The sequence below is a fragment of the Octopus sinensis genome, linkage group LG9, assembly GCF_006345805.1.
Source record: "Octopus sinensis linkage group LG9, ASM634580v1, whole genome shotgun sequence".
Lineage (NCBI taxonomy): Eukaryota > Metazoa > Mollusca > Cephalopoda > Octopoda > Octopodidae > Octopus > Octopus sinensis.
Window position 1 is genome coordinate 35,073,537 of NC_043005.1, and position 15,344 is coordinate 35,088,880.

The following is a 15,344-nucleotide window of genomic DNA, read 5'->3' on the forward strand; positions in this document are numbered from 1 at the left end:
CTCCTAAATTCAATGTTTCAAAATGGCATCCACTGGTAAGAAATTAATTTACAGAGTTTCTATATATGGTAGACTTTATTTCAGAACTGTCTCAAAGACAGTTATCTGCCTCAGGTGGGTCTGGTGGGGTGAAAATTTATTTGCAATATGCATTGATTAGTTTTGTTACACATGATTTCGCATTGCTGTGGAAGAATCATCAATAACAAAAACCCAGTGTAATTATTATTATTATTACATTATTGTTGTTGATGTTATCACTTATGACAAAAAGCCAAATCACTGTTTATTGGTAAATGTCTCAGCTGTTTGCCATTTTATTTCCATTCAGTCTTTAATTTATATACAAACTCACACACACATACAAGCATATACATGCACGCGCGCACACACACATATGTATATACACACACATATACATATATATATACACACGTACATATATATATATATACATACATACATAATATACATACACACATATATATACATATATATATATACATACATACATAATATACATACACACATATATATACATATATACATACATATATACACACACAGATATATATACATATATATATACATAATACATATATATACACACAGATATATATACATATATATATATACATAATACATACATATTTATTTTTATACACATATACATACATACTCACACATACATATCCATGCATACTTTCTCATTTTTTTTAGTTATTTTTAATTCTTTTACTACAAAAAGTCAATAAAATCTACAAACAAGTCCTTACAGCTCTCACCACCTTGTTACAGGTTGTCAAGTGCAAGAGGAAGGATGATAGTTTTTCAAATTATGCCATTTATATTTAAGAATTGGCCAATTCTTGATGGTATAATCCAGTTTTAATTTGCCCACCCCATTTGTTTGATAAGCACAGGGCTTCAAATAACTGACATTAAGGGGTTAGGGGTAATGTCAGCATGAACAAAATATTTTGTTGATGTGGCCACTACTAATGGCTTCAGTCACAAGTCTTCAATCATAAATCACACTCTTGTTTCTGAGTTGACATCACCCATTATAAAAGGCTGCTGGAACTCTTGACGTGCTTTGTCCAATTTAGGTATATCATTGTAGTATGTAACCCCATTACCATCTTTCCAAGAAAAATTGTTGCCAACACCAGGAATGGAAAGATTTCTATTGTTCTGTTCAAAATATTCAGGATTTTCTACAGAAGCCATCGTGGTAGCTCCGAGAATGTCTTTCATTAATTCATCATTTGTTGGTTCATAATTATTCTTGTAGGAATCTGTAAAACAATAGCAACAACAATTAATGAGGTTTTTACTTTTAGAGTTAATTAATATTTAATTAATAATAAATCTCTGAACGAGGTATAAACAGTAACTGCACAACAATGTGAGGTATACTTGCCATCTCAATATGCAAATACCATAAGAGCACAGAAAGTGTGCCTAAAGCCAGCTGGAGATGATGTTCTCCAGGGGCTACAAGCTACAGTAATACCCACCCTTAGTGGTTAGCCATATTGAGATGGCAAGTATACCTCACATAATATTTAATTGTGTAGGTATTTAATGTTGTGAATTAACTTAATTAACAAATAAATAAGTTGTTATTAGTGTTAAAAGTTTATCTCAATCACTAATTATATCATCATAAAGGGGGTGAAATATTTAATTCATTATAAACCACCAGCACTGCTGCCATCATTGTTGTTTGAACATTCTCACTTTTCCCTGCTTACAGGAGTTTGATGGAATGTATTGTGACAGAGGGAGACTGACTACATCTGGATTCCCTTCCTGTCAACAACCCTCACCTGTTTCAAAGTCATGATCAGACGTTTTTTCACAGAAGATTGGAAATGAAAGACATCATTTTTATGATGTTCACACTTATTGGTTTGAATAGAGTTGTAGTATCGCTGCTGCCGCCGCCACTACCATCACCACTGCCACTGCCGCTGCCACCACCACCACCACTAACATCACCACCATCATTATCATCACCACCACCACCTACATCATTTAAAATCTGCTTTCCATGCTGGCATGGGTTGGACAGTTTGACGGAAACTGAGCAGCTTAAGGGCTGTTCAGGCTCCCTCTCTGTTTTGGCATGGTTTCTATAGCTGGATGCACTTCCTAACATTAACCACTTTACAGAGTGTACTGGGTGCTTTTACACAGCACTGGTACAGGTGCCTTTTCCATGGCACCAGCACTTACAAGCCCACAAGATTAGGGATGTTCAGCTAGAGAGGGTTGCAAGGGATAAGCTGGTATGCAAGAGCAACCACGCTCTTACTTAGCTTGGCATGTATTTATAAGCACAGCAAACCACAAGGAGTTTCAGTCCCTTGTCATCCCCCCTGTGAGTCTCAACATTTGTAGATCTTTTCTCACCCTTGTGTTCCATGTCTTCCTTGGTCTATCCCTTCCTCATTACTTTTCCATGCTAGCATAGGTCAGATGGAATTTGTTGGAGCAAATTTTCGACAACCAGATGTTCTTTTTGTCATCAGCCCTCATCTATTTTCAAACAAGGTAAGTTTGTTTTCTAGTAATAATGAAATTATTGTATACAGTGCTCAGGTGCACCACAACTTGTCAGACAGTGCGTATAAAGTATATGCAGTAATGTACAAATGTCTGGAAAGCGAATAATGTATGAGTCAGATACATGCTTGTGTGTGTATGGAGGGGAGAAAATCAGGTGTAGTGTTGGCAAATCTCAGAAAGAATGGAAGTTTTGAAGGATGCAGTGCTCCGACAACTAACAACTGATGCCGGCAGTTTGTTCCATGCTTCAGCAACTCTCAGCATAAAAAAAAAAGGTTTCCAAAAGTCATGGGAGCTGTGCTGTTTTCTGACTCTGTAAATATGTCCATGGGTGTTAGACGGGTGGAGTTTGAAAAGGTGCTCAGAGTTATTGTTTGTAAGATGGTTAATAATTTTATGGGTGGCCAAACATATTTAATATGTAAGACTAAGAAAATGAACAATATTGTTTAAATGATGATAATGCCTATATGATGTCATGACAAGGGTATACACACACACAGACGATGAAGATGATGATATCTGGAGGACTGAGATGATGGAAGACACTACTGGGGTACTTGTTGGACGAAGACCTAAAAATAATACATAGCTTTGGGCTACATGTATATAAGTTAGATGGAAAGTTCTGAGGTTAAATTTCTTCCTTGGTCCCACATTCATCTCTGTTCAGAATGACCAAAGCTACAAATTTCCTCCTCCTCCTCTGCCACCACCACCACCACCCTCTCCTAATCATCTCTTAGTTTCTCTCTCTCATCCCCTCTCTCCTTCTCCCTCCCTGTTTCTGCTACATATCAAATTATTGTTACTATCCTTTCAGCTCCCATTTACAAACACAATACAAATAGAGCAACCACATACCTGTGCTACCATTAATATCGATGTAGGCTGCTGGATTCACAGACTTTGGTTGAAGGTAATCATCTTCATCAACAGGTAACTGACGTGAGGAATGGAATGGTGCAGTAGGAGCCAGTTTGGGTTGAATTCCCATAATGTGGTTTGGATCAAGTTCAATGATATCATCTACAATAAAAGATAAATTTTTATCACATGCCAGATATACACAATAATACCACAGAACATATACATGTGTGTGTGTGTGTGTGTGTGTATGTGTGTATGTGCATGAGTGTGTGTGTGTTGATCAAGTTAGTCTTTTGTTAATCTGAGTTTTATCTGTTGATACACAGGATTGGCAGTCAAGTAATGAACTTGTCTGAAGACCTAGTCTACCCATGGATGAAACCGAGATAAGCAAGAGATTGACTTGGCTAAAAAAAAAATATCATTAACCTCTGCTATGGTACCAAGTACTCTTTCCTCCAATAGTCAACACTAAACAGATATATATATCTATACCAACCTAGTTATCTATCAATCTATCTATGCCACCCCCATGCACTCATATGTATGTGTATATTATAGGTATGTACCCACTCTTGTATGGGTGTACCTCCTCTGATTTTCATATTTAATTTAGTTTGTACTTCATAATCTCTGAAGAGGCCTTGAGATATTTTTGTAAGTGTCTCATTTATAACTACATATTAACCTATCACACATGGCTAATATGAGCATAATGAGGCACCCATATCTGCATGGCTGAAACAGCTGTAAGATGTAGTTTATATTTATATCTGTATTTATTTATATTCACTTATACATACTGTACTTATTGTATCATATTACTCATTGATGTACATTGTTTTGTTCTATATTATTATGTTTGACTTTAATGTTCATATGTAGTGGTTTAATAAATTATGTGATTGGGTATTATCTGGTAGTTGATTATTGATTTAGATGTATTTCTCCATTTTCTTATTTTGTATATATATATATATATATATATATATATCTTGCTATACTCAAAAAGACCTGTACTCCGGAGAAGAAGTGTTATGACTGGTCCCTCTGATAGTGTAAAGCACTCGTGGTGGTGTCATGTAAAAGTGTCCATGTGATACCACATAAAAGCACCCAGTACACTTTGTAAAGTGGTTGCATTAAGAAGGGCATCCAGCCATAGAAACCATGCCAAATCAGACTGGAGTCTGGTGCAGCTCCCAAGCTCTGGTCAAACTGTCCAACCATGCCAGCATAGACAATGGACATAAGATGATGTTGATGCTGATGTCAAATAAAATTTTACACTGGCTTCTACATGTTTCCAGACATTATTTAAGGTGCAAAAAGGATTATTTATTTGAAACTAAGGGTTGTTGTTGCTTCACCCCAATGTGACCTTTTTCAAAGTGGAAGATGTGGTTTGGGAGATATTTTAAGAAGATTTGACCGTTATTTCTAATAGGCAGATATGTAGGGGGTCCCTTTTATAAAAAATTAGGGCAATTATATATTTTCTCACAAGAGTATATAGTGTTAATCCTTAAAGTAACTTGGCTATGGCTATGTTATCTGGTTCACTGGAAACTCAGGATCAGAGAAAAGTTTTCTTTTTTCTGAGCAATGACCATGCTGGAGCACTGGCCTTAATACTTATTTCTTTATTACCCACAAGGGGCTAAACATAGAGGGGACAAACATAGGTATTAAGTCGATTACATCGACCCCAGTGCGCAACTGGTACTTAATTTATCGACCCCAAAAGGATGAAAGGCAAAGTCGACCTCGGTGGAATTTGAACTCGCAACGTTACGGCAGCCGAAATACCACTAAGCATTTCGTCCGACGTGCTAACGATTCTGCCAGCTCGCCGCATTAATACTGATGACTAAAAGCAAAAAAAGAGTAAACAAAAAAATTGATGTGAATATAGCTTATATATATTTATACTGTATACATACCTCTGTCTCTTGAATATTTAATAGGATCGGTACTATAACGAGAATTAATGCTGTCTTCACGGCCCCTGCGATGGGGATCCATCTGTCGTTGATGTCGAGCGGCTGCTGCTGATTCAAGATGGCCATAACGTTTTTCTCGACGTCTGTTATCGAGTTCATTTTGTTTTTCAGTGCCGACATCTGGGTGAAAGACATCTTCTGGAGAATTTCCTGAAGCTATCTGTAAAAATGAATTGGACAAACATTATGAATTAGAAACGTGTACGTATACTTATATGTGTAACTAGTAGGAATATACATATGTGAAGGTCATTAGGGTGTTGTACATATTGATGATTGCGGTGGTACATTGTGTTCTTGAGCTAAACGCTTTATTTCATGTTGCTTCAGTCTACTTAGATATAAAGAAGTAATCTTGCAATGAACTCCTGTCCCATTCAGGAGGAATGTCATGTTCTTGACTACTTAAATGACATGGCAAATGGGTAACCAGCCCGATGAGCTGAAGACAGTGAAGTGCAATGAACTTAATTTACATGTGTGTATATATGTGTGTGTGTGTGTGTGCATGCGTAATGTAGAACCAAGAAGACTAAAGACATTCCCTTCCCCCCCAACAACCTGATTCTGTTCCTACCATTTCTTGTAACTTCATTTTTCCCTTTTTTTCCCAAGAATTATCTTTGAAAGAATAAACATTAGGTAATTTACACTCTCTAAAATGTAATCTTGTGAAATGCTATTTCAGAATAAACTTTAAATTCTTACCTTTGTGCCATCATTATTATTGTCTCCATTGCCATCTGCTGCTCCCTGAGATGACTGTGGCATCAAATAATCTTCTGCTTCTACAAGTTCTTCAGGACCTTCAGTCACTAAACTTAAACTCTGGAGTAAATCCCTTTTGTCGTATGTTAAACTTGGAAGTCGCATCAGTTTATCTCCCTGAAAGAGCATACAAGATAATGTGAAATACACAACTTCCCATGGCACAAAACCAAATTTCAACCTGTTTTATAGTAATCAAAATGAAAATCTTTCATCAAAATTTCCCACTGATTTAAATTTGAAACACCAGCTTAGTAATGGCAAATTTATTTTCATAATAAATTCTTCATTACTTTCAAAATTCACTAAAACAAAGCTACTATATTTCAACAAAAATATGGTAAGAAGAGGGTTAATTATGAATCTATTAAAACTCCTTCTCTGAAAATATAACCACGCGTCACACCTAAATCTTCAGAAATGTCAAAACCGAACAATTTCTTTGTTGACTTATCATGTCTATCAAGAATTCTCCAGAAAAATTAACTGATAACAAATAATTAAATTAATAGAGTTTCATTGAAATATAATTAATTATTGGGGTTATTCACATTCATATCTCTTTAAAGATAATCTCATATAATAACAGATACCAGCCATATACTTGTTTCTTATTTCAGTTATTGCAGATGAAGCTTTGGTATGAATACCACACAAATATCACACATTGCTTTTAAACTAAATAAATAAATAAAAATTAATTACAAGGAAAAGATCTTGTGACAGATTTGTAAAGAAGCAGAGCTGTTAATATCTTTGAAGATAAACTGGAAAGCTCAGCTATCTGTTACAACAATAACACGCACTTTAATAGACCACCCAGTGTCTGGATGGCTTTATTACTATCTTCACGTTTACTTTCCAAACTTTCATTACATTTGAAAGTTTAGGACTTCAATTTTTATCACTAAATAGATTTTTTTCCTTTTTAATAAATGAGTATTTGTTTATTTCACTAATTAATATAGCTTTGATAATTTGATGTGCATATGACTGAGAAGAATGCTCAAGATGAGAATCAATTGAAGACGTATTCTATATCTTTTCCAAATTTATCAGTTTCTGGATAATTTTACTTGTTTATGTGAATCTCATAATTTAATATTAAGTAAATAGTCAAGAGAGAGGCTGGTTGTGGATATAAACTAGATATTCCCTCTTGACTTTAACTATGTACGTTAGTGTATGCACGAGAAGGTGACTGATTAATTCTCTTTCTCCTTTGATAGATAAACAGATAGATTGGGAGATATATAGCTAGCTAGCAAGACATATAGATAAAAATTAAACAGATTTCCTATGCATTTAAGGTACAAAGAAAATTACTTTGAATACGACCAGACATTTCAATGTTACAATACTATTTATTTATCAATGTTCGAATCATGATCATCATTGTCATCATCATCATCATCATCATTTTAATGTACACCTTTCAGTGCTGACTTAGGTAAAATGAAAATTGTCCAGACAGATTTTCTATTCATAGATGCTCTTTCTGTCATTAATTCTCACCTGTTTCCAGGAGTGTGTGTGTGTGTATGTATGTATGTATGTATATATTTATAGATGTACATACATACACACACACACACACATATATATATATATTATTATGGCTGCCCCCTCGTTATCGAGTATGGCCATTGCATGAAGCTTAACTGTTACTGGTGCTGTGATCGAAGGTGACTTTTTGGCCCAGCTAAAGATCTACAATGTCTTGTACAAAATAGGCAACTAAGACCTTTACTGGTAATAGCCGGCTATATATATATATATATATAGCCGGCTATTACCATATATTACTATATATATAGGGCGGCGAGCTGGCAGAAACGTTAGCACGCCGGGCGAAATGCTTAGCCGTATTTCGTCTGCCGTTAAGTGTTCTGGGTTCAAAATCCGCCGAGGTCGACTTTGCCTTTCATCCTTTCGGGGTCGATAAATTAAGTACCAGTTACGCACTGGGGTCGATGTAATCGACTTAATCCCTTTGTCTGTCCTTGTTCGTCCCTTCTATGTTTAGCCCCTTGTGGGCAGTAAAGAATTATATATATATATATATATATATATATATGTGTGTGTGTGTGTATATATATATATACATATATACATATATCTATATACATTAATGTGTAATTGTGTCTGTCTGTGTGTCTGTTTGGGGTTACTCCAACTCCTCTCACACCGTCCAACAGATTTTAATGATTTTTGATACACAGGTAGAACACATGCCCTGAAGTTCAAATAAGGTAGGAATTTTTCGAAAACTCGATAATGCGCAGTTGGCATCGATTTTTGTGAGCTCAATCGGGCATTTGAATGGAAATTCCCATAACGATATTATTTTTCCTGCAGTTTTTGCATTTTTTTGTCTGATTTTGCTGATAATCGATGAGTGAGCGAGGCTCCTGGCAGTGAGTTGATGTCAATACATGGCATTGACAAAAAATCGATAATTGCACCTGAGCAGTGGTTTTATAAAATCAATAGGTTTATTGTGTGCAAATACCCATAGAGATTTTATTTTTGACTGTAACTTTTACATTTTTTATCCAATTTTAATGAAATTTGAAATGTAGGTAAATTTTGTGGTGGGGGAGATGGTAAAGATATTTAGTTGATTCAAAAGGGCTTGAAAAGGGCACAAATGCAAATAAGCATTGCTTGCTCATGAAATTAATCTGCAAGTGGCTGAGTACTCCACAGACACATGTACCCTTAACGTAGTTCTTGGGGAGATTCAGCATGACACAGAGTGTGACAAGACTGGCCCTTTGAAATACAGGTACAACAGAAACAGGAAGAAAGAGTGAAAGTTGTGGTGAACGAATACAGCAGGGTTCGCCACCACCCCCTGCCGGAGCCTTGTGCAGATTTAGGTGTTTTTGCTCAATAAACACTCACAACGCCCGGTCTGAGAATCAAAACTGTGATCCTATGACCATGAGTCTGCTCCCCTAACCACTGGGCCATTGCACCTTCACATAGATACATATATATATATATATATAATATATATATATATATTATATGCATATATTTATAAATAATATATATGCATATATTTATAAATAAATATATATATATATATATATATATATATATATATATATATAAGTGTTCTTGTATCTCCTCTCTTGACATTGGATGATAGTACTGTCATTGCAATATAAGTAGTATTAGTAATTTCCAATCGTCCATGGAAACATTTCCAAGAATGGTAATATTTCATCTTCAGGTTGGTAACAGGAAGGGCATCTGGCTACAGAAAATCTGCATCAACAAATTCCCTGCGTCCCATGCAAAAATAGAAAAGTGTATATCAAAACAACAACAATAATAATATAATAAAAGTATATCTATTTATCTATCTCTCAAATTATCTGTTGCTCTCTAACAAGTTTATGGTGAACCCAGTGCAGGGAAGACCTCTAGAATTTTCAGCCCCTGGACAATATCCTTGCTCACTGCTATTGAGGTACAGATGATTATCTGCAAGTGTGAGCCCTGTGATTCTCTACTATTTTCTGGGGCAATGCCTTTTCCATTTTGTCTGCTGGGATCACAAGGCTACCTGAATTACAGGAAATTGAGAGAATTTAAGAATTTCTATCTATCCATATATTTGCTGTAACTACACCTATTTCACTATTCTCACCATTCATAACAAACATTATTAATTAAACTATGTTTGATACAATTTAGGTGTTAAAGTGACTTACTTCAATGACCAAATAACGTCCAGGATCCCTTGACATTTTACCAAATTCAACCTCTAATTCTTTAAAAGAGGGTCTGCTTTCAGCATCCAGCATCCAGCCTGCAAAAAAGCAAAAAAAGCAATTGAAACAATTTAGTATTTTATTTTATCTTTTTTAATTTATCCTATTTATGAAACATATTCATTTTTTCCATAGTCATTGATAATCATGAGCCTCCTACTCTTACATTATTTACAATTGACGGATATTTGTCCTCATCTTGTTTGTTGTTAACACGTTTCAGCTGATATACCCTCCAGCCTTCATCAGGTGTCTTGGGGAAATTTCGAACCTGGGTTCTCATTCCTAAGGTATTTTTTGATGTTGTTGTTGTTGTTTATTATTATTATTATTATTATTCAGGTCACTGCCTGGAATCGAACTTGGAATCTTGGGGTTAGTAGCTTGTGCTCTTAACCACTACGCCATATGCCCATGGGCATATAGCGTAGTGGTTAAGATTCCGAGTTCAATTCCAGGCAGTGACATGAATAATAATAATAATAATGATAATAATAATAATAATAATGATAATAATAATAATGATAATGATAATAATAACAACAACATAGAAAAATACCTAAAAAATACCTAAAAATACCTAAATGTTGTGTTAACAACAAACAAGATGAGGACAAATATCCGTCAATTGTAAATAATGTAAATAATGTACATAATTCCTCATCTCTTAAATATAGAACTGTACTCCTTCTCTTACTGTCCCACCCACAACTTGGTACATTATTGGATCAGTCTTTCTGAAGACAGCTGGTTAAGGCCATTCCATATCTTCTCTCCTTGTCTTCCCAAATTTCTTGTTCCATTTAATTTCCTGGTTGTCATGAAATGCTCAAGGATTTTTATCTTTTCGTATGGTGACCAATGAACTGAGCCTGTTGTCTGTTAAGAAACTTTCTGGCAACAGTAAACTGGCTGAACTAGCAAGGCAGTAGACAATATGTCTTTGATACACTTAATTATGTCTCTTTACAATAAGAATTCAAATCCTGCTGAGGCTGTCTTTACATTTTGTTACTCATATATCAATACTGTAAGTATAAATTAAGTACTAGAGTTGATTTAATTACACACCTGACCCCTTGTTTATCTCTGAGAGGAATTCAATTTTCCATTTCTGTTTATCACATCAATTTATCAATTGGATGGTTCCAGTGTTAGTTGCCTGACATTAGTTAGTTCCACAGAAATACCATTCAGGTTATCTTTTTCTTAGAATCCGTGTTATAATCACAGGTTTAATGAGCAAATAATTATGTGCACAATATACTAAATAACTGCAGAGCAGGATTCAGAGAAGATCTTCAGAAAACATCTTCAGTTTAAAATACAAAAGAATTAAAAGAGGACATCACTCACATTTAATCATTATCATGTAGACATCGATTGTACAAATGTTTGGCTGTGGTAGACGTTCTCCTTTTTCTAGCAAGTCTGGGACATGTGCTGCTCGAACATTTTCATAGGGTCGCTGGCCATACGTAAACAACTCCCAGACAGTGACCCCTGAGAAAAGAAAAAACAAATTCATAACATGATTTATATTTTGAGAAAAAATAAGATCCTTGATATATATGTTCAAGCATTCAGTCTTTTAGGCCCTTAACTCTAACGAAATGCAGTTTTGATGTGTGTTAGTTAATTACTAAAATAACAACTTAATTAATTATTGAAATGATAAAATATTTCAATGGAATAATAATAATAATAATAATAATAATAATAATAATTTTAATGATAACAATAATACCAGGCAGTGGCTCACATGGCTTTTATGTTATCATGTACACTGTTTTGTCTTGGTATAAAAGATGGGCTACAGCAAATATTCTGCTCAATACCACAGATTTACTTGTCATTTGGTCGACAACAATACCTGTTGTTATAGGTGCCCTAAGAATGATAGCAAAAGAGATTGATTGCTACCTATCTCAGGTATCAGGAAATCCCAAAACGGAAGAAATTCAAAAAAATAAAGCTCATAGAAACTGCTCGTATCCTATGAAAAATATTGCCTATGTAATCCCTAAAACATTTTAATCTGTAAACAGTGTCAAGATAATAATACGTAATAGCAAACACCTTTTACTGTCATCTTAAGGTCACACTATCATCTTATAATCAAATTCCTTTTAAAACAAACTTCTAATTTTTTAATGTTTTGACAGACATTCTTTAGAACAATACTTTGTGCAAAACCCAAAATATGACACCTAGTCATAACACCAACTTGAACTTCTAACTTCTTGTCTCTTGAGGTCTCTGGATGAAATTTGGAACCGGCTTGTACAAACATAAAGCAAAAGCCAAATATAATAATGATGATAATAATAATAATAATAATAATAATAATAATAATAATAATAGTAATAGTAGTAGTAGTAGTAGTAGTAGTAGTAGTAGTAGTAGTAGTAGTAGTAGTGATGATGATGATGATGATGATGATGATACTGAGTTGCAGAACTTAGATATAAGAACCAGAAAGCGGCTAATAATGCACAATGCACTCCATCCTGAAAGTAATATTGACCGACACTACCTGTCAAGAAGGGAAGGTGGAAGAGGATTACTAAATGAGGAAGACACTGTTGATGCTGCAATACTGGGGTTGATAAATTATGTTTTACAGAGTAAAGGAAGAATACTTTCAGCAGCCAGAGACACCAAAAAAATGACTGAAACAGTAAGAGAATTCAAAGTGAAAAGGAAAGAACAGAATGAACAAATGGAAAGAAATGGAACTGCATGGCCAATTTATGCAACAAACTGAAAACGTCGGATGTGAAGCCCCTCTGGCTTTAGATGATGGATGGGAACTTGAAATGGGGAACAGAAATGTTAATTATAGCTGGTCAGGAACAAGCTATTAGAACAAATCTGATTAAAGCAAAAATTAACAAAACTCAGCCAGATAGCAAATGTAGAATCTGCAGGAAAGAAGATGAGAGTATCAATCACATTTTCAGTGAATGCAGTATACTAGCACAAAAGGAGTATAAATGCAGACATGACAGTATAGGTAAAAGAGTGCAATGGGATGGAAGTCAAGTATGTCTTTAAAACACCAGAAAAGAGGATGAACACAATCTAGAGGCTGTGATAGAAAATGAGAATTACAGGATCTTGTAGGACTTCCCTAAAAGACTGAATATACTATTGAAGCAAGAAAACTGGACATGGTCAATGAGGATGAAATAAACAAACTATAAGTTCACAGATTTTGCAATCTCCTATGGCAGCAGAATTGATACCAAAGAAATTGAAAAATTTGAGAAATGCCAGGATCCAGCCAGAGAGCTGAGAAGACTGTGGAAGACCAAACCAACAATTATTCCTATAGTAATAGGTGCACTTGGTACAAATATCTAAAAGGCTACCTAAAACACTGAAAGAAGTTGGAATTGAAACTTGCATTGTCAGCCTGCAGGAAAGTACCATTCAATATTCTACAAGAATCCTAAGAAAAATTCTTGAGATTTGAGAAGAATTGTTTTCACCAAAACTCAAGATAAAAAGTACTTGTGAACTAAATTAGTGTGCACTAGTGTAATAGTGATGGTGATGATAATCATAATAAAAATAATTGCTTTAACTGGTACTTCACATGTATTGAGAAAAACATTGTCACTGAGAGAATAACCTTCAGTGTAAATAACTGTGTGTGGCAAGAGCACTGGTAACGTTTTACACTAGTGCTAGTGCCACATAAAAAGCACCCAGTACACTCTGTAAAGTGGTTGATGTTAGGAAGGGCATGTAGCAGGAGAAACCATGTCAAAGCAGACAATAGAGTCTGATGCAGTCCTCTGGCTTGCCAGTTAATGTCAAACCATCCAACTTATGCCAGCATGGAAGATGGATGTTAAATGATGATGATGATTACATATATATATATATATATGAAGAAACAATGTGCACAAAAGAAGATAAGGGAGGGACAAGTTTTAACAAATGTTATATTAATTTAACACTTATATATGTCTGCATAACTACTCATTGTGGCATACAGACATGCATACACACACACAGACTTTTACCATATATCTCTACTCCTATAGACACACACATACATGCATATTAATCAGACTTACCATAACTCCATACATCACTTTTATGAGTAAATATCCTGTGCTGGATGCACTCAAGAGCCAACCATTTAATTGGCATCTAAAAAAAGAAAGAGAACATTTATTAGTGCCATTCCTTCTGATCAAATGCAGTGTTTTAGAGAATAAACATTCAGTGTTGTTGTTACCTATTAATTACATATAACATTCGTAGTGTTGGTATTTACCTATAGTTGTATTATTTGTGTGGAAAAGAGAGAAACATTGTACCTACATCTACACATATATGTGCTGGTGTGCATGTATGTATATGTGGGTGGAGATAGATAGATAGATAGATAGATAGATAGATAGAGAGATAGAGAGAGTGATCTGTTGAGTGATGGAAAGTTAAAAAGAGAGAGTGCTAGACTAAGACTGATAAAGTAGGTAGGATATAAACAGTGGATAAATTTCTTTAAAGGCACAGTAATTAGAAAGATCAATAAATCAATAATTGAGACTCACTTTGCCACCAGCAGCAATGTATTCTTCTTCGTTATAGTCAAGTAATTTGGCTAAACCAAAGTCTGTAATTCTTATTTGGTTAGGAGTTTGTACTGAAACACAAAAACAAGTGATACATTGAAAATATGAAATATAACTTATAATTATATATGCATATGTATGTCATTATTCAGTGTTATTTCAAGATTCCTTGCCAACAGAGAAAGAGTAAGTTTTTAACCTAGATGCAAAGCTCCTTCATAGGAATTTCAACAACAGGAGATTTTTGCATGTATGTATTTGTGCAGTATTTGGAGTCAAGTGCAGATTTGTATGTTTTGATTTATGTATGTATTCTCATGCATATAGATGTATGCTTAATGAGCTGATGTTTGACATCGTTGGCCATTTCATTAATGCGTCGAGAACTTGTGTTATTACTAAGTATGATATTCTTCATAATGTTATCGGGTTTTTCCTGCATAATGGTTGACAAAACCTCTTTGATAATTGGGTGAAGTAATGTTTCTCCAATTGTGTGAAATGCTGACTACCAGCATTTCAAAAATTAAAGTTTATTGAAAATTTTAGAATTTGGCACATTAATGTACCTTTTTAAGCTAAATTGCTGGAGTTATTCAACTTTTTCCAAAAAAAAAAAAAAAAAAACGTTTTTAAAAAGTTATAGAGGTTTGATCATTTTCCCCCAGACAAGAAACACGATTTCAAAGTTGGCCTTTTGTGTGTGGCTGTACATTTTGTCAAAATCCTGAAAATAGCACCTGTGTTTTAAT

At 34.6% G+C, this 15,344-nt stretch overlaps 1 protein-coding gene across 2 annotated transcripts in view; it reads right to left on the reverse strand.

Annotated features, from left to right (window-relative positions):
* Positions 1 to 710: 710 nt before the first annotated feature.
* Positions 711 to 15,344, reverse strand: part of LOC115215570 (epidermal growth factor receptor-like) — a 229,302-nt gene continuing 214,668 nt past the window's right edge. For both annotated transcript variants that reach the window (XM_029784771.2, XM_029784770.2), the window contains 8 exons: positions 14,572 to 14,663; positions 14,089 to 14,164; positions 11,357 to 11,503; positions 9,941 to 10,038; positions 6,156 to 6,332; positions 5,388 to 5,607; positions 3,439 to 3,603; positions 711 to 1,298 (listed from right to left, as the gene is read on the reverse strand). In XM_029784771.2, the coding sequence (XP_029640631.1) occupies positions 1,033 to 1,298; positions 3,439 to 3,603; positions 5,388 to 5,607; positions 6,156 to 6,332; positions 9,941 to 10,038; positions 11,357 to 11,503; positions 14,089 to 14,164; positions 14,572 to 14,663 (1,241 nt within the window). In that variant the 3' untranslated portion in view covers positions 711 to 1,032. The remainder of the gene's footprint in view (positions 1,299 to 3,438; positions 3,604 to 5,387; positions 5,608 to 6,155; positions 6,333 to 9,940; positions 10,039 to 11,356; positions 11,504 to 14,088; positions 14,165 to 14,571; positions 14,664 to 15,344) is intronic.